We start from the raw sequence: 20,002 nt of genomic DNA, 5'->3' as shown, positions 1-20,002 counted from the left end.
CAGGAAGATCCTAACTTTCAGACTTGTCTGATGTGAGTCTCCCATGTCAAGAACTCTTGCCATAGACCATGTTTTTAGGGATAGTTAAATTTGAATGAGATAAGTAGGACCTTTTGGTTAGTTATTTATATTGTAAAAAAAAAACTTTATTTTTCTCCTTAAAAATTTTTTTGACTTTCAAAAGAAGATTTTGATTTTTTTTTATAGCCCATTATTTTCCTATTCATCATCCTTACCATATCCCAGAGGCTGAAAATTCAGGGCAGAACTTAATATTCAAAGGCCAAGGATACGCAGCATTCCTCTTTCCATTATCTGAGATTATTTTCTTCTCTTTCCTCTACCTTCTTTTCCTAAGGTGGGGAAATAAAAGTTAAAGGTGAAATGCCAGCTTTTAAAGCCCTAGTGCCGCACTGAGGAAATCTGGCCTGTGACTTAGTGACCTTTCAAATATTGTAGGCTCTGGTTGACAGAGGGACTCTGGTTGAAAGGTGCTGGCACACAATGCAGAAATTTATTTTGCTTTACTATATGTATTTTGATTTTCTTGTCTTCTCAGTGGGGGGAAGAGAAAATGGGAGGGAGAAAAGGAGGATCTTTGTTAGAAAAATTTTTTTAATTAAAAAAAAAAAGACTACAGCAACTTATCAGGAGAATAATACACTTTGATCAGGTAGGATTTATTCCAGGAATGTAAGGATGGTTCAGTATTAGGAAAACTATCAGTATAATTGATCACATCAACAACAAAACTAGCAGAAACCATATAATTATCTCAATAGATGCAGAAAAGGCTTTTGACAAAATACAATACCCATTCCTATTAAAAACACTAGAAAGTATAGGAATAAATGTAATCTTTCTTAAAATAATAAGTAGCATCTATCTAAAACCATCAGTAGGTATTATATGTAACAGGGATAAGCTAGAAGCATTTCCAATAAGATCAGGGGTGAAATAAGGATGTTCACTATCACCCCTCTTATTCAATTTGGTACTAGAAATGTTAGCGGTAGCAATAAGAGAAGAAAAAGAAATTGAAGGAATCAAATTGGGCAAAGAAGGACTAAGCTATCACTCTTTGCAGATGATATGATGATATACTTAGAGAATCCTAGAGAATCAAGTAAAAAACTACTTGATAATAAATAAATTTGGCAAAGTTGCAGGATATAAAATAAACCCACATAAATCCTTGGCATTCCTATATACTTCTAATGAAATCCAACAGCAAGAGATAGAAAGAAATTACATTTAAAGTTACTGTAGACATTATAAAATATTTGGGAACCTACCTGCCAAAACAAACCCAGGACCTATACGAACACAATTACAAAACACTTTTCATCCAAATAAAGTCAGATCTAACTAATTGGAAAAACATCAGTTGCTCAAGCTAATATAATAAAGATGACAATTTAAACTAAATTAAATGACATATTTAGTGCCATACCAATCAGTCTACCAAAAAATTACTTCATAGAGCTAGAAAAAATAGTAACAAAATTCATTTGGAAGAATAAAAGGTCCAGAATATCAAGGGAATTAATGAAAAGAAATGATAGGGAAGGTGGCCTAGCCATACCAGATTTTAATCTGTATTATAAAGCAGCAGTCATCAAAACTACTTGGTACTGGCTGAGGAATAAAGTAGTGGATCAATGGAATAGATTAGTCATTGACTGCTGCATCTTGTGTAACCATAGTAATCTACTGTTTGATAAAACCCAAAGACCCCAGTTTGGGGGATAAGAACTCACTATTTGACAAAAACTGCTGGGAAAACTGGAATGTAGTATGGCAGAAACTGGGCATAGACCAATATATAACACCATATACCAAAATCAAGTCGAAATGGGTGCACAATCTAGGTATAAAGGCTGATACTGTAAGCAGTCTGATAGAGCAAGGAATAGTTTACCTGTCACATTTATGGAGAAGGGAAGATTTTATCCAAACGAGTTAGAGAGCATTATAAAATACAAAATAGATCATTTTGATTACATTAAATTGAAAAGTTGCTGTACAAAGCCAATGTAACCAAGATTAAGAGGGAAGTGGGAAATTGGGAAAGAATTTTTACAGCCAGTGTCTCTGATAAAGGCCTCATTTCTAAAATCTACAGAGAACTGAGTCAAATCTATAAGAATACAAGTCGTTCCCCATTTGATAAGTAGTCAGAGGATACGAACAGGCAGTTTTCAGAGGAAGAAATTAAAGATAACTATAAGTATATGAAAAAGTGCTCTAAATCACTATTGATTAGAGAAATGCAAATCAAAACAACTCTGAGGTACCACATCTCATTTGTCAGATTGGCGAAGATGACAAAAGAGGAAAATGATAAATGCTGGAGAGGATGTGGAAAAATTGGGACACTAATGCATTGTTGGTGGAGTTGTGAACTGATCCAACCATTCTGGAGAGTAATCTGGAACTATGTCCAAAGGGCTATAAATAGGCACATAACCTTTGACCCAGCAATACCACTTCTACGGTTGTATCCCAAAGAGATCATAGAAGTGGGAAGAGGCCCTGTATGTACAAAAATATTTATAGCAGCTCTTTGTGGTGACAAAGAATTGGAAATCAAGGGGATGCCCATCAATTGGGAAATGGCTGAACAAGTTGTGGTATATGAATGTAATGGAATACTATTGTGCTATAAGAAATGAGGAGCAGACAGATTTCATAATAACCTGGAGAGACTTACATAAACTGATGTTGAGTGAGAAGAGCAGAACCAGGTGAAATTTGTACATAATTATAGATACAACGTATGTGTGATGACTAACTTTGATAGACTGGGCTCCTCTCAGCAATGTAAGGTTATAAGACAACTCCAAAAGACTCAGGAACGAAAGAAATATCCACATCCAGAGAAAGAACTACAGTGTCTGAATGCAGATTGAAGCAAACTACTTGCTCTCTTTCTTTTTCTTGTTTTGTTTCCTCTTTCCCTTTGTTCATTCCATAGGTTATAATCCTTTACAACCTGACTAATGTTTAATGTGAAGGCATTTCTAGATCCTATATTTTACTGCATGCCTCCATGGTGGCAGGGGAAGGGGAGGAAGAGAGGGAGGGGAAGAAAATTTGAAACTCAAGGGATTGTGGAACTGAATGTTGTAAACTAAAAGTAAATAAATAAATAAAAAGTTACTGGCAAAGACATTTCTGATTGGGAGTGGCCCATGTCCAGGAGCTACAGTGGCTATCAGCACGCCCCCTTTCCTTACACAGTAGAAGCAAGATTGCTCTGTTAGTACTTCCCCTTCTTATACTTATTTCCCTATTAGTCAGAATTTCTCCTCTCTAGTGGATCACTGTTTGGCAAAAAGGAGGAGAGTCCCTTTACCCTAAAAAGATCAGAGTTTTCTAGTTTGCTCAATAAAGTAAGAGTATATGGAAAAAACTTCTTTTGCGTGTTTTGCAGGAGATGATACGGTTAGAGGACATCCCCAACCTTGCTACTTTAGTCTCCAGTTTTGATCAGCAGCAGCTTGCTAACTTCTGCAGGATTCTGGCAGTCACAATATCAGAGCTTGACACTGGAAGTGATGACAAGCATACACTTCTTGCCAAAAACGCCCATCAGAAGAAAAACCTGGGTCCTACTCGTGCTGAAATCAACCAAGGTAAGTGGTCTGGCTCTCAGACCATGAGGCTTTAACTCACCACCCCCTTCCTGAGACATTCTGTTCTCAAAACATTTCTCAAGTTTCAGAAGAGGGTCCCACATTTTTCTTTTGACAGTCATCTGTATTGAAAGCCTGCTTTGTTTGGTAAGACTTTTTCTCTCCTCCAGGAGGTATTTTAATTTTCTCAGAGTTTGGAGGTTCTTATTGCAACAAGCTGTACTGGTAGGTACATTGTGCTAAAACGACATTTGTTGATTTTTTACCTAAAAAAATTAAAATTTTTAAAAGGTGATCTGAATTTTTTTCCCCTGTAAGTTTTTCTTTCATATCCCATAAGCAGTAGCTTTATAAGACTATCATTTTTTAAATATAGCAGATATATGGAAGAGAACTAAGTTTTTGTTTTTATCACTAACTGTGACACACACTTTCATTCCTAAGTGTTGACTTAGTTCATTTAATTCAAACATTTGTTGAGCACCTACTATGTTCAAGAGACTGTTAGGTGCTGGTCATACTAAGACAAAACTGAAATAATATTTCCTCCCAAAGGAGTTTTCATTCTGTTGGGGGTATAAAACATGTAGACAGTTCATTAAGTAAATTGAAGAGGGAGAGATCAAGGAGGTAGTCCTTAAGCTGGCTAAGGTTTGAAGCAAGATAAGGGTTTTGAGGAGGGAATATATTCTAGGCTTGTGGGAAGGTGGGAAAAGTCAGGTAGGGACAGTTTGTACAAATAGGTGGAGGCAGGAAATGGAATGTTCTGGAAATAGTAACCTTATTTAGCTAAATTATAGATGCAGAGTGCCTGAGAGGGGATAAGGAGAAATAGAGCTGGAAAGGTAGGTTGGAGCCAAAATCTGAATGGCCTTAAAGGCTGGGCCAGCAAGCTCAGGTCTTATCCTAGAGGGATTGGAGCCACTTTCTGAGTTTTTGAGAGGGGTACTAAGATGTTTAGACTGGTGCCTTAATAAGCTGGTTTCGAGATCTTTTAGAGAACTATTAAAATGGAAACAGGAAGCTGTTATAGTTAGGTGAGAGGTGATAAATTGCTCTAAGAGTGGAGAGAAGGGAGTAAATGCAAAATACGTTGTAGAAATAGAATCCACAGGACTTGTTAATTGTATATTCAAATGTGAGGGTGAGGAATAACAAAGTTTAGTATAATACTGATATTTCAAGCTTAGATGATTGGGAAAATGTGATCTAAAAATTTTTAGAAGAAGAGCAGGATTGAGGGGGAAGGTGATGAATTCTCTTTGGGGCCATGTTGAATTTGAGATGCTGATCAGACATCCATATAGAGATGTCCAGTTAAAAATACAGAACTAGAGTTCAGGAGACATATGCGTATGCACATAGACATTTTTCATATATACATATTTGCATACATATATGTATAGGTATGCACCTTTATTTGCATGCATGTAGCAGCAAGCACCCTAACATACCCAGGATGGCTGCTAGCACAGGTTCTTTGATCTGCTTTTCCTGTTTTTGTTTTTGTTTTTTTGCTTTTTGGAGGGGGGAAGGCAGGGCAGTTGGGGTTAAGTGACTTGCCCAAGGTCACGGCTAGTAAGTGTTAAGTGTCTGAGGCTGGACTTGAACTCAGGTCCTCCTGACTCCAGGGTTGGTGCTCTATTCACTGTGCCACCTAGCCTCCCTTGATCTGCTTTTCTAAAGGAAAACAACTCAAAAAGGGTTAGTAGTCTTACTTTAATCAAACATGTATTATTTACTTAGTTCAGAAAAGTCAGCACCCTGAACTTCAGGGAATACAAACAGAAGTTACAAGCAGAGAAAAATAACACAATTCAGCAGACAAACAGAGAGGGCTTCTAGCTGTCTAACCATTACATCCATACCTAGTTAGTCCCCAGAGAGAAAAGGACCAACATCTAGGTTTTCAAAGCCAGGGGGCTTAAGGGCTGCCTGGAGTCTTCTCATCTCACCAAATCACACCCCACAGTGCGCCGCAAAGCAAAACCTCGGCTCCTAGGTATATATAGGCTCATCCTGGGTCAGAGAATATCACAACCCTCCTGACCTACTTGACTACAAAGTAACAAAAGTCTCGCCTTCCTGATAAGCAAGGCTCCATGTGACCACATACAGCCTATTAGGGGACAGAGTTTATTTTCAAATCAGGAAAGGTCCTCAAATTGACCTAGGTCTATCAAGGGGCAGGGAAGATCTTCAAATGACCATTACAATGCATGTGTGTGTGTAATGTAATACCAAGCAAAGGCAACTTCCCAGGTTCAACATACCAGCATAGGTGCTCTCTATTTTATTCAGTAACAAACCCAGAACAGAGAAGATCAAAACATGACATCATTCAAAAAACAGCATTTACTAAGTGTGATTAAATCATCTCCAAGGCCTACCCCACCCCAGGACTTTCCAATCATTCAATCAATTACAAAGTCTCTGTTCCAAATACTTCTCCACCCCTAGGCTATACCTTAATTAAGTCCACCACAAAGCCCCTCTTCTCAAATGGAGATTAGTTTCCAAACATAAGTAAAATACATTCATTTGCTCAATCATAGAACACAAAAAGGTCAAAAGTTCCCCACCCCTGGATCACAATTGAATCTACCCCAGAGTTACATCAAGTTTAAACACAGCACTTAATACCCAAATGGAGGTCTTTTCTTCATCTTGACACGAGGCAAGTTCTCAGCAATCTTAGTTCCTGGAGAGACAAGGCTTAGCAAGGCCATAAGATACATTGCCAGTCCCTTCATGAATTTATCCTCTGTCTGTAGAACAGTCCTAGAACCCCTGAACACATTAGCAAAGCCCTCTTCCAGGATTTCTGTAAACATACAACAAGAAAATCCTTCTTCAGGGCTTCTGAACCAACAGAAAGGCTCCCAGACCCCTGCAACAACAGCACTGTCCTTCACCAATGGACAGTATTCATTCTGTCTGCCGGACAGTCTCCAGACCCCTGCAACAACAGTACTGTCCCTCACCAGTGGACAGTATTCACTCTCAGTACTGTCCCTCACCAGTGGACAGTATTCACTCTCTGTCTGCAGGACAGTCTCAGGCCTTCTTAACCAAATGCCAGGTTCCAGGACTTCTTCAACAGGACAGTCTTTCACCAGTGGACAAATCTGGCAAAATAACATCAAAACAGACAGACAAAGTACCAGCAAAACAGCCATGTCTCCTCAGTCCTTGGCAGCTCAGGGGGCAGGTCTCAAAAGTCCAGGGCAATTCAAAGCGGCCACCAGCAATCTCTTAGTCTCTCCCCCTACACGAGGTGCTGCTTCCAAAAAGAACTTCCGCCTCTCTCTTGTCTCTCCAAATCTACGTCACCAGCTCCTCCCAGTCAGGACTTTCTTTTCACATCAAAAAAAGTCCATCCCACAGGTGGGATTAACAAGCTCTGGGTTTTAATACAATCAATTTGAAAACCAAGCCAATACAGGGGAATCTTTAATTGCCATTACTATCACAGTGTGTTTATTACATACACACATTTTTAAGTGGTATGCATTCAGTTATCAACCCATGGGAACTATTTGAAATCACCAAAGATGAGAGATCAAGACAGAACATTGGGGATAAACAGGGAGGTATGTATAACCGCAGTAAAGATGACGAACTTTAGGCTTGTATTCGTTAAAAGAGAAGACTATACTGATAATTCTTGAATCTACATTTCCTGCCTGAAATTCTCTGCTGACCTCCAGTCTCATATCTCTAACTGCTTTTCAAACATCTCTGGATGTGCAGTAGACAACTTAAGCTCAGTATTCCAGAACAGAATTATCTTTACTCTTTATCATTATCTTTCGTCCTAAATCCTCTCCAGCTCCTGCCTTTCCTATTATTGTAGAGGGTATCATGATCCTCCCAGTCCCTCATGCTCAAAAATTAGGAATCATCCTGGAATCTCACCCTCCACATCCAAGTTGTTGCCAAAACCTGTCGGTTTCACCTTTGTAACCTTTCTGGTATATGCACCCTTCTTTCCTCTGAGCTGCCACCACTCTCATGCAGGCTCTCATCACCTCACAGCAGATTGTTGTGCAATAGCCTTCTGGTGAGTCTGCCTGCCTCAAGTCTCTCCTTGCTCTAATCCATTCTCCGTTTAGCCACCAAAGTGTTTTTCCTGAAGTGATGGTCTCATTGTGTCACCCTTCTACTCACTGCCACTAGAATCAAATATAAAATGCTTTGGCATTCAAAACCCTTTATAACCTAGTCCCCTCCTACCTTTCCAGTCTTTTTATACCTTACTCCCTGCGATATACTCTTCAATCCAGTGATTGAATTCAATTCAATTCAATTCAATCCTCCTGGCTGTTCTAAAACAAGACATTTCATTTCTTGTTTCTGGGCATTCTCTCTGGCTGTTCCCCATGCTTAGAACACTCTCCCTCCTCTGCTTTTTTCCCTGACTTCCCTTAAGTCTCAATTAAAATCCCTTGTTTTACTAGACGCCTTCCCCAACCACCTCTTAATTCTAGCATTCCTTTTGTGTTTTTTTTTTCCTTATTCATACTACATATAGCTTGCTTAGGTCAGGTAGGTGTCAAAGTGGACAGAGTGCTAGGCCTGGAGTCAGGAAAACTCATCTTTCTGAGTTCAAATCTGTCCTCAGACATTTACTAGCTGTGTGACCCTGGGCAAGTCACTTAGCCCTGTTTGCTTCTGTTTCTTCCTCTGTAAAATGAGCTGGAGAAGGAAATGGCAAAGCATCCTAGTATCTTTTTTTTTTGCTTTTTGGAGGGCAATTGGAGTTAAGTAACTTACCCAAGGTTACACGGCTAGTGTTTTGTGTGTGTGTGTGTGTGTGTGTGTGTGTGTGTGTGTGTGTGTGTGTGTGTGTGTGTGTGTGCTAAGGGTCTGAGGCTGGAACCAAACTCAGGTTCTCCTGACTCCGGGGCCGGCACTTTACTCACTGTGCCACCTAGCCGCCCCCTGCATCCTAGTGTCTTTGTCAAGAAAACCTCAAATGAAGTCATGAAGAGTCAGACATGTCTGAAAAATGACTCCACAACAATAACATAGCTTGCTTTGTATATATTTGTTTGTATGTTGTCTCCCTTGTTAGATTATAAGCCCCTTGAGGGCAGAGACTGTCTTTTGCCTTTTTTTGTATTCCCAGTCCTTAGCACAGTGCCTGGCACATAGTAAGCATAGTAATGTTTATTATATATATATAATACATTTATAATAATAATTATTATTATATTAATTAATGTTTATTGATTAATTTGTTTCTGTTTGGGGGTGTTATAAGGAAAAGCAAAAAAAGGATTGTTTGAGTAAAAAAAAGAACATTTTGATCAGAGATGCAAATTTCAGAGTGAAGGTTGAACAATTTTGGTTAGTGTGAGGTTTGACCCTGAGTGTGTCCTGGGTGGGGCATGTGGGTTGAGAAGATTAATGAGTGGGCAGGCTGGGGTGTTTGAGGGAACGTAATATGATTTTTTTAATGTATTATTTATTTTAAAAGTTCTTTTTTACTTTTAAATTTTGAGTTCCTAATTTTCTGTCCATTCCCTTCTCATTGAGAAAGCAATAGGGGCACTAGGTGGCGCAGTGAGTAAAGCGCCAGCCCGGAGTCAGAAGGACCTGAGTTCGGTTTTGGCCTCAGGCACTTAACACCCACACAAAATAAACTAGCCATGTAACCTTGGGCAAGTTACTTAACCCCAACTGCCCTCAAAAAGCAAAAAAAAAAAAAAGCAAGCAATATGACATCAATTGTACAATTATACAAGCAAGCAATATGACATAATTATACAATATATACATTATATCATGCAAAGCATATTTCTGTATTAACCATGTCACCCAAAGCAAGCAAGAAAAATAAAGTAAAAAAAAATTAAAGTTTGATTTGCACTCACAGTTCATCAGTTTTCTTTCTGGAGGTAGGTAGCATTTTTCATCATGTTTCCTTCAGAATTGCCGTGGATCATTGTATTGATCAGAGTAGCTAAGTCTTTCATAGATGTCATGTGAATATTGAAGTCTGAGAATGAGATTGGGATGGACAGGAAGGTTGAGCCAGGTACTGAATTCCTTGAGAAAGAAAAGGAGTGGCCTGAGAACTAGTACGTAGCAACAAGGTAAGATAAATGGAGGGAGAGAACCTCAAATAGAGATTTCATTATTGTTTTTGCTTCTGCAGTGCCTAATGGCTTGTTATTGGTTGATTGATGGCTTAGTAGCTTGCTTTGTTAACTCTATTTGGGTTTTTGATGAAGGATTTTTTCTTCTCTAGGGCCAAGTTTTGGCATTCTTAGCATTTGGTTTCAGTTTTTTGTTCTTTCTGTTTACGTTGTTGTCTGTCATTGTATATGTTACTTTCGTTCGTTGCTTAATTTTCAATTTATATACAGTTTTCCATGTTTCTCTGAATTCTTCATATTCATCTTTTCTTAAGGCACAATAATATTCCTTTACTTTGATGTACCACAATTTGTTGAGCCATTCTCCAATCAATGAGCACCTCCTTTGTTTCTAGTTTTTTTGCTATAACAAAAAGGGTTGCAGTGAATGTTTTGGTATATGTGGGATTTTTCTTTCTGTCTTTTATCTGCTTAGAGTCTATGCTTAACAGTAGGATATCTGGATTAAAAATATATAGATGTTTCTTTCTAGGATACTTAAATGTTTATTCCAGAATATTTGGACCAGTTTTTCAGTTTTACCAACAGTGTATTTTAGTGTACCTATCTTCCCACAACTCAGTTGACTTTCCATCTTTTGTCATTTTTGCCAATTTGTTGGGTGTGAAATGAAACTTCATAGTTGTTTTGGTTTGTATTTTTTTTTTGCTAGTGACTTAGAACAGTCTTTTACATAATTGTTAATAATATGCAATTCATATTATTGTTATTATTTTGAGAGGTGCAATGTAGTTCAATGGACTTTGGAATCAGAGGAACTTGATTCAAGTTGTTTTCTTGTCATTACCTCTATGATTTTAATAAGTCACTTCACCTCTTTGGGCCTCAGTTTTCTCATCTGTAAAATGAGGGGATTGGACAAGACACTGAGATCCTTTCCAGCTTTAAATCTATAATGCTAAATGTTCACATCTTTTGACCACATATGCATTGAGTAATAGCTCTTGGTTTTACGTATGTGTGTTAATTCTTTTGGTATCTTAGATAACAGATCTTTATCAAAAATATTTGATGGAAAAGTTTTTTTTCCCCCATACTCCACAGTTTCCCTTATTGTAGCTTCATTGATTCTGTTCATGCAAAGATTTTTAAATTTCTTATAATTCAAAGTATCTCTTTTCTCTTTTTTGACTGCTTCTATCCCATGTTTGGTTGAGAATTCTTCCCTAAGCATGGAAAAATGTAACTGTTAGATCTGTGGATAAGGGAAAAATTTATGACCAAATTCTTAGAGATAGAGAGGATCATGAGAAGTAAAGTGGATAATTATGATTACATTAAATAAAGGGTTTGCACAAACAAAACTAATACAGCCAAAATCAGAAGGAAAATAGGAAACTGGGAAAAAAATTATAGCTATGTCAATTTTTCTCAGATCTTTTTATCCTGCCTTTCTCCTAACCTCCAGATTCACATCACCAACTGCCTAGCAGATATCTCAAACTGACTGTCCTGTATATATCTTAAACTCAAAATGTCTGAAACTGAACACATTATCTCTCCTCCTAAACTCTTCTCCCCATCCAAATTTCACTAATTCCTTTCAAAAGCACCACTATCCTTCCAGTTACCCAGGCTTGCAACCTAGATGTCATTCTTGATTACTCATTCTCTCTTACCCTCGACAGCCAATCTGTTGTTATGTACTATCAATATGGCTTTGCTGACATCTCTAATGTATGTCCCCCTTTCTCTTCTGGCACTGTCACCATCCTGGTGCAGGCCCTTATCACCTCGTGCCTGGACTGTTGCAGTGGCCTATTGGTTATTCTCCCTGTCTCAAATCTCTCCTCATTATAGGGCCTCTTCCATTCAGCTGTCAACGAATCCAAAGTGCATATCTGACCACATTACTCCCCTATCCAATAAACTCCATGGTTCCCTATCATCTCCAGGATCAAATATAAAATCCTGTTTGATACTGAAAGCCCTTTACAACGTGACTCCCTCCTACCTTTCCAGTGTTTTTACAACTTATGCGCCCTCCTCCCCCCCCAAACCCTACGCCCCCTGTATAGTCTGTGATCCAGTGACACTGGTCTCCTTGCTATTCCTCAGAGAAGACTCCATCTCCAGACTTTGGCCATTTTCACTTGCTGTCTCCCAGGAGAGAATGCTCTTCCTCCACATCTTTGCCTTTTTGCTTCTCTGGCTTTGTTTCAAGACCCAGCTAAAATCTACAAAAAGCTTTTCCTGGTTCCCCTCAATGCTGATGCCTTCAGCCTGCTGATTATCTCTAATTTATCCTGTATATAGCTTGTTTGTACATAGCTGTTTTCATGTTGTCTCCCCATTGGACTTTGAGCTCCTTGAGAAATGCTGTCTTTTGCCTTTTTATCTCCAGCACTTAGCACAGTGCCTAGCACATAGTAGGCATTTAATGTGCTTAATGATTATTAATATTCATTTTAAAATGTAGGGACTAGAACTGAGAACCATATTTAATAATGGGAAAAAGCTAAAGGGAAATATAATTATTGCTATTGTTGTTCAGTTATTCAGTTGTGTCTGACTCTTTGTGACCTCATATGAGATTTTCTTGGCAAAGATACTGGAATAGTTTGCCATTTCCTTCTCCAGTGGATTAGACAAACAGAAGTTAAGACACTTGCTCAAGGTCACCCCTCTACTAAGTGTCTAAGAAGCCAAATGCAAACTCAGGTCTTCTTGACTCCAGGGCCAGCCCTCTATCCAGTGAGCCATCTAACTATCTCTAATAAGGGAAAAATGATCGTTTTCTTCAAATAGTGTTCTGATAACTGTATATCTATTAGTGGCCTGAGGCTGTGTAGTTTTTTGGAGCCGTTAACCTACACATTTGGTAAACTAGTATATCCAGATCTTTTGCCTATTAACTGCTTCCAAATCAAATCTCCTCCATCCTCTACTGCCAACTGACTGTCTGAATACACCTGTGAGGCTTTATATCTATCCCTGATAAATTTGGGAGGCAGTGTGGTATTAAGTATTATACTTAGAACAGAAGACAAGGGTTCAAATATTGCTGCTAAATTAGTAGCTGTGTGATGATAATGAGACAGAAAGCACTTTGCAAAACATGAATGCACTATATAAATGTTAATTGTTATTATTACTGTCATCTATAAAATGATGCTCTCTAAGGGCCCCTTCCAACTCTAAATTCTACTTTCTTCGATAATTCGATAAGTCCATACAGATTTCCTCCAATATGAATATATCTTTGTCAGATTACATGAATAATAATAATAATAATAATGTGTTTGATTCTGGGCACCAATGTTTAAGGACCCTTGTAAGTTAAGAATAGGCCAGCTAAGAGGCAGCAAAGGAGACTGATAATGAACAGTCAGATAGGTCAGAAGAGAATCAGGACAGAACCATGTCACAGAAACCTAAAGGGTGATTGACAGAGGCTGCAGAGAGATCAAGAAGTATGAGGACTGAAAAAAAGACCTTAGATTTGGCAGTTAAACTGTCCTCTCCAAAGTTAACAGTGATGCAGTCAGAAGCCAAACTGTAGAGAGTTGAAAAGAGCAAGAGAAAAGGAAGTGGAGACACCCATTTTAGATGACCTTCTTAAGGAGGGTTAGTCACAAAATGGAAAAGAGATGTGGGGATGCAAGGATCAAGTTAGTGTTTTTTTGTTTTTGATTGTCTTCTGAGGTTGGGGAGACAAGGACATATTTGTTTGTAGGCTGTAGGGAAGCAACTAGTAGACAAGGAGAAATTGAAGATAAATGAGAAAGTAGGGATAATGGAGGGGGCAGTGTGCTAGAGAAGATGGGATGGAGTGGGATCACTTGTGCACATAGCATTTTGCCTTGTATACAATGATCCAAGACAATTTTGAAGAACTTATGAAAAATGCTACCCACCTTTAGAGAAAGAACTGATGGAGTATAAATGCAGACCAAAGCATACTTTTCAAAACTTTTTTTAATTTTTCTTGATTTTTGGTCTTTTTAATAGAATGACTAATATTGAAATATGTTTTGCATGACTGCACGTGTACAACCTGTCAAATGACTTACCTTCTCAATGATGGGGGAGAGGAGGGAGGGAATTTGGAACTCAAAAACTTTTTAAATGTTAAAAAATTGTTTTTACATGTAATTGGAAAAAATGTATATCATTTTGAAAAAAGGTTTAAAAAGTTTGCCTTGGTAAGGAAAAAGGCCACTTCTTCACTTGAGTCCAAGATGAAGGAGGAGATGATGGTAGAAGGCATCTGAGTAATGAGATGAGGAGGAGGGGAGAAGAAGAGAGAGAGCTTTGACAGCCTCAATTTTTTTCAATGAAATATGAAGCAAAATTCTCAGATGAGAGCATGGTGGGGAGGGGGAGCCATGGGAGGTTAAGGAAAGACGGAAAGGTTTGGAAGAGCCACTGTGGCATATGGGATAGTAAGTTAGTTAGGGAATTATGAAAGGATTGCCTTGCCATAGTATGGGCCCAGTTGAATTTAAGTAGCATACATTTGTAGTGAACCCACTCAGAATGGTATCAGGATTTTTCTCCTGCTTTGTTCAGCAGCATATATGTGTAGGAGCAAAGACAGCAGATGGTAGGAATGATCCAAGGCTAAGGTTTGGTAACAGCAATATGAGAAGCGGGCAAGGGATTCAAGAGGACAGCATGGGGTTTAATTGCTTCACCAATGGGCCATGATAGAGAAGGGAGAACAGTGTACTAGTGAGGGAGTGATGGCCTGAGAAATGAAGTGTTGGGGACAGCTGGGTGGCACAGTGAATAGAGCACCAGCTCTGGAGTCAGGAGGACCTGAGTTCAAATCTGTCCTCAGACACTTGACACTTACTAGCTATGTGACTTTGGGCAAGTCACTTAACCCCAATTGCCCTGCCTCCCCACCCCCCTTCCAAAATAAATAAGAAATGAGGAGTTGAGGAATGGGAGGACCTGGTAAGGATGAAGAACAAAATTTAGGGTTTCAAGGCAGGAAGAGGTGGAAGGAGAATAGACTGTAATCACATAAGGTTATTTCAGAGTTTATGACCATGGAAGGGCTTTGTTTATGAATGGTGACAAGACAAGACAAGGGTATCAAACTAGGATGTGCCCTAAGGAGGGTGATAGGATCCTGAGGAGGTCTAGAAACCATATATGAGAACTGGTTAAAGAAACTACAGATGTTTAATTTGGAGAAGGAAATCTACAGGAAACATGATTACTTTCAGAGATTTGAAGGGTTGTCATGTGAAAATAAGAGCAGACATTCCGTTATTTCTCCAGAAGGCTGAAATAGTGCTAATAAGAGACAGATTTTGCCTCAAAGTGAGAGGATTTTGAAAAATCTGTAGTATAGTCCAGCAATGGACTAGGCTTTCCCTTGGGCTTCTAAATTACATGTCATTGGAAGTATTGAGGAAGAATCTAGCTAACCTAGCAACAGAAAGGAAACAAACAAAAAACTATCACCTTAATTGAGAGTTCTCCTAGTTAGCTGAGTTCTTGTTATAATCAAGGTTTTAAGATGGGTTGTATTACAGTATATTTCTTATCCTTCTAAACTATATATCTACCCCTATAGAACAAAGATTCCATAGATATCACTAAAATATTTTGCCCAGGAGATAGTATCCAATGGGGTTTTTTTGGGTTTTTTTGCCTTTTGGAGGGCAATTGGGGTTAAGTAACTTGCCCAAGGTTACATGGCTAGTTTTTTGTGTGTGGTTGTTAAGTGTCTGAGGCCCGAACGGAGCTCGGGTCCTCCTGACTCAGGGGCTGGCGCTTTACTCACTGTGCCACCTAGCCACCCCGATAGTATCCAGTGTTGATGGATGTGTTCACATTCAAAGCTGTCCCATGTTTACAATTCAACACTCAGCCTTTTCTATTGACTGTTTTCTTTTGCTTTGTGTAGATTTTTTATGGGATTGATCAAGCCTAACTTAAATATTCAGTCACCTTTGCCTTGACTGTGTTGATGGGTAGAAACTTGTATGATTTCTTAACTCCTTGGTCATTGGGTAGTATGCTAAGGTAGTCCTGCAGTAGACCTGTGCATAATACTAAGGCATAAGTGAATGCGATCATCAAATCTGTGGGGTGTTCAATCCTTATATTCCAGCTGGCCTATTCCCTTTAAGAGGAAAAAGAATATAATAAATGCTTACTGAGTACATGGCCTTTTGTGCCCCAACTAGTTACCAAAAGAAAACCATGAAGAGGCACATGTTTTCAGATGGTAGCCTGTCCATTTTTATATGATGACCTATCTGGGCTTCCTCCTGACTGACTCCTTGGTTTCACTATTGCTAACTGCTGTTCTGCTTCTTCCATTCTTGTCCACAGACACCTTACATGCCCCACTCATCTCATTTTTACACAGCTTGTATCTTGGCATCTGTTTTAATCTGTTCCTTGGCTTTCTCATTCAAGCCTAGTTCCTCAAGGCAATGGTAACTGGACATTTGTTTATCTTAACCTTTTGCTGCACTGAAGGAACTGAATCAGTGAGTTGGACCAGATGATCTTTAAAGTTCTTGCAACTATCATGCTGTAGAATTCTAAGTGTGCCTAGTACTATGCTGGCTTCTTTGGGAGATAGAGAGGTGTTTTAGGAATATTCCCTGCCTTTATATGCAAAATTCAACCTAGATGGAGAATCCAGACTAATGCAACTGAAAACTTAAGTAACAATATAATTGACAGATGCCACATTGGATGATAAGAATTGTAAATAATTATAGGAGATCAGAATGCAAGTTAATATCCATAACAAATGGATGGCTTTCACAAATTATGCATTTGTAATATTTTGTTTCTTAGTTTACGCTTTTTGCACAGGTGTCAAAAGATTGAGATCTCTGATGGCTATTGTCACAAATGAAAAGAAATATGACTAAGATAGAGGGAGAGAAGAACTGGTGATTTTCATTTAGATGATAAACTTGAACTTAGGACATTAATGTTCCCGATTAGACTGTTATTAATAAATCTGGCAATTATTCATTCAACAAAGTAGGTAAAGCACATTGAAAAGCTAAATACCATATCCCTTTTCCTCCATAGGTTGACTCAGGAATTTGGTATAAAATAGCAATTCTGACTTAGTAAACTTGGTCTTTTTCCAAGTAAGCGTTGTTTCCTGTCAATCTGGTAGAAAGAAAGTACTTGCATGCTTGAAGAGTTTGGGGGTGGTATTCCTCCTCTGTGTATCCAGTTTTCTTAATTATGAAGATTTACCATTTTCTTTTCTTTTGCAGCAACTCTTCTGAATATCCCAGGTTTTATTGAGCGCCTCTGCAAACTAGCAACAAGAAAAGTATCTGAAAGCACAGGCACCTCCAGTTTCTTGCAGGAGCTAGAGGAATGGTACACATGGTTGGATAATGCCCTGGTGTTGGACGCACTGATGCGCGTAGCTAACGAAGAGACTGAACACAGCAGCCCAGGTACTCCAATTGAAACCTGTGAAACCGTTAACTGGGGACTGTGTGAAGTTGGGCTGTTTGTTTTTCTTGCTTTTCTCCATGTTCACTTTCCACTTTTATCAAACTTTTGAGCCTCCCTCCTAAAGGTAAACTTATGATTTAACTGGCATAATAATCCAGATTGGTGATCTCTGTTGCAAAGAAAGAGAAAACAGTTTAGAGAGAAATGCGGTTTTCTTAGACTAATTTTTACATGGAAATTGTTTTCTTCCAAATTTCACATACTGTAACCTTGTATACTAGGATAATAGGAATAAGGACTAGGCAGTGATCTCATGATAGGCAATTTTCAGATGAGGAAACTCTCCCAATGCACATCAACATCTTCTCTATAATTTATAGTCTTAGAGAATTTCCTAGAACACTGATCAAGTGCCTTGCACAGGATCACATAACCAATAAATGTCCAAGGTGGGACTTGAACCCAAGTCTTCCTGACTATGCTTTTGGATCTACTATGCTATGATAAGATGAAGAAATTCCTTTCTGGTGCACATCTTTCCATCCAGCCTTTGTGAATCAAGGGGCAAATGCTAGTAATGATTTTTAAGAACCATCATACGTATCTATTTGTTATATGTTTATTTTCTGGGGTTTTTTTGTTTTTGTTTTTTTTTGCCTTTTGGAGGGCAGTTGGGGTTAAGTAACTTGCCCAAGGTCACACAGCTAGATTTTTTGTGTGGGTGTTAAGTGTTTGAGGCTGGAACTGAACTCAGGTCCTCTTGACTCTGGGGCCAGCACTTTACTTACTGCCACCTAGCCGCTCCTATTTTCTGGTTTTTATCAGAAAATCCTATAACAGCATTGTGAGCTGAGCTGCTACTTTCCCCAGCTACCACCTCTTCCAGCTCTAACCCCATGCTATATATTCTGATGCATAAGTTAATACATTAGAAGTTTTTCCCCCTATCCAAATTGGACCAGTTTTATATGTCTCAGATATCCAGTATGTCCTCAAATCCCCACAAACTCCTGTCTGGTACCGAGGTAGATTTCAACTCTTTGCTGTAGTCATTAGAACAGTTGCTCAACTTTGGAGCACGTCTCACTCAATTCCTTCTTCATTGTGTGGTAGATATTCTTCCCTTTTCCCTGCTCCAAACTACCAAGGGAGAGAGCCAGTATTGGGCCAGGGAAGAGAGAGAACCAGGGGTTTTCATAACTAGATTATTCAGATAACATTGATGTAGGAACTTTGCGGTCTTCCTGCTGCCTCAGCATCAGTAATAGTGGTCTCAGTAGCCTTGGGGAAGCCTCTTGGGGGTGGGAGAAAAAAGTAGCAGTCTCAAGTGGTTCCCCTCCCCCCCATTTCAATGGCAGCTAGTGGAGGCCAAGGGGGTGACATACTGGTCTTTAGTTGAACAGTGCTGACAGCACCTGACCTTTGGGGCTGCATGCTAAGAGTAAGCACAATGAAAGGCAAAAAGAGATCAGCCTCTTTACATGGTCTTTTATGTGTTTACTCAGCTCATCCTCCAGTATAGTAGTGATGTTCCATAATTAGGAACTGGGATTGACTCTTAATCTTCCTTTGTTTCTTTCTTGAACCAGCACTAAATGAGACTAGACTTTTGAAATTAAGCATGTCCTTACAAAATGCAAGTCATTATTCTAATTTAAGGGTGTAGTAGTTTGAGCCTAAATCTTTAGTATTTTTTTTTCTGATTTATTAAGACATTTTCTACAAGATTTCTTCAGTTAGAAGTTCTTTGAAACAATACCATCATTTTTTGCCAGCAGGAGAATAGTCATCACATTCCCTCCTTCTTTGAATTACTCCACAAAGTGCATAGGTTTTAAACTGGCCATTGAATCTTCCCATAACCATGTCAGCCTTGGCCACATTTATCTGGATGGACGCGTGGCCCTTGGCCCCAATGATCCTGTTGCTTGCAGAGCATTTCCACGGCACGTACAGGTCCACAAACTCACTGGCCTCATTCTGCATGTCAGAAGCTGAGGGACCGAGTGCAAACACGAAAGCAGTGGAACAAGCATTTCTTTAAAACTCATGGTATTAGTGAACTATCCAGAGGAATGACACCCAGATGACACACAGGGACTGTTGGTTTCCAAAAAAGTGAGTCATGGTCAAATCATTAACTACAGATGAAAACAAGGCCCCACCCTAGAAGGGGTGTCTAAACTAAGGACAACAACATTCCCAGTACAGTCTTAGCTGTCCATATTTGAAGTCCCAGACCATTGCTTTCAAAGAAATACGTTTACCATTTTTAGGTGAGAGAAACTTTTTCTCTCACCTAGAAATGTCTCCTTGACCAGATGCCTTGTGGAGGTTCAATAAAACTCAGGAACCCTTGCACAATTTGGTGTCACAGAGTGCTTTTTTCAGGTGGCTGATCTCCAGCAGTAACAGCAGCCAGCTCAAAGTTGAAGTGCTGTAAGTGACCCATTCTGTGGGGTCTTGGGATTCAGGTGTTTAAAAAGTATTTCACTGGATTTTCCAGGAAGTTTCAGTCTTATTCTTCTCCTTTTCAGGATACAGGAGAAACTAGATCATAGAATGTCAGAGAAAAAAGGGAGTTTAAAATCATATAGCCCATTTCCTTCGTTTTATAATTGGAGAAAGTGAGAGACCCAAAGAAAAGAAAAGAATTGCCCAGTTTCATTGTCCATTAATAAGCTACTATATATACTAAGCAGTGTGCCAGGATACAAAGACAAAAGTGAAGCAGTCTTTATTCTTAAGAAATTTACATTCTGTCAGGGGAGATAATCTGTGCATATAAAAGATTATGCAAAA

At 38.9% G+C, this 20,002-nt stretch overlaps 1 protein-coding gene across 2 annotated transcripts in view; it reads left to right on the top strand.

Moving 5' to 3' along the window:
• The window catches only part of TRPC4AP (transient receptor potential cation channel subfamily C member 4 associated protein), an 83,273-nt gene that overhangs the window by 32,850 nt on the left and 30,421 nt on the right, over positions 1–20,002 (top strand). For both annotated transcript variants that reach the window (XM_069077591.1, XM_069077592.1), the window contains 2 exons: positions 3,437–3,638; positions 17,011–17,199. In XM_069077591.1, coding sequence (XP_068933692.1) covers positions 3,437–3,638; positions 17,011–17,199 — 391 coding nt within the window. The remainder of the gene's footprint in view (positions 1–3,436; positions 3,639–17,010; positions 17,200–20,002) is intronic.

Source organism: Petaurus breviceps, unplaced genomic scaffold (assembly GCF_028583685.1).
Source record: "Petaurus breviceps papuanus isolate PSGF00001 unplaced genomic scaffold, PetGlider_PUasm1.0 90994, whole genome shotgun sequence".
NCBI classification, from domain to species: Eukaryota; Metazoa; Chordata; class Mammalia; order Diprotodontia; family Petauridae; genus Petaurus; species Petaurus breviceps.
The sequence above is the reverse complement of the archived record's forward strand: the minus strand, read 5'-3'. Positions and strand labels throughout refer to the sequence as shown.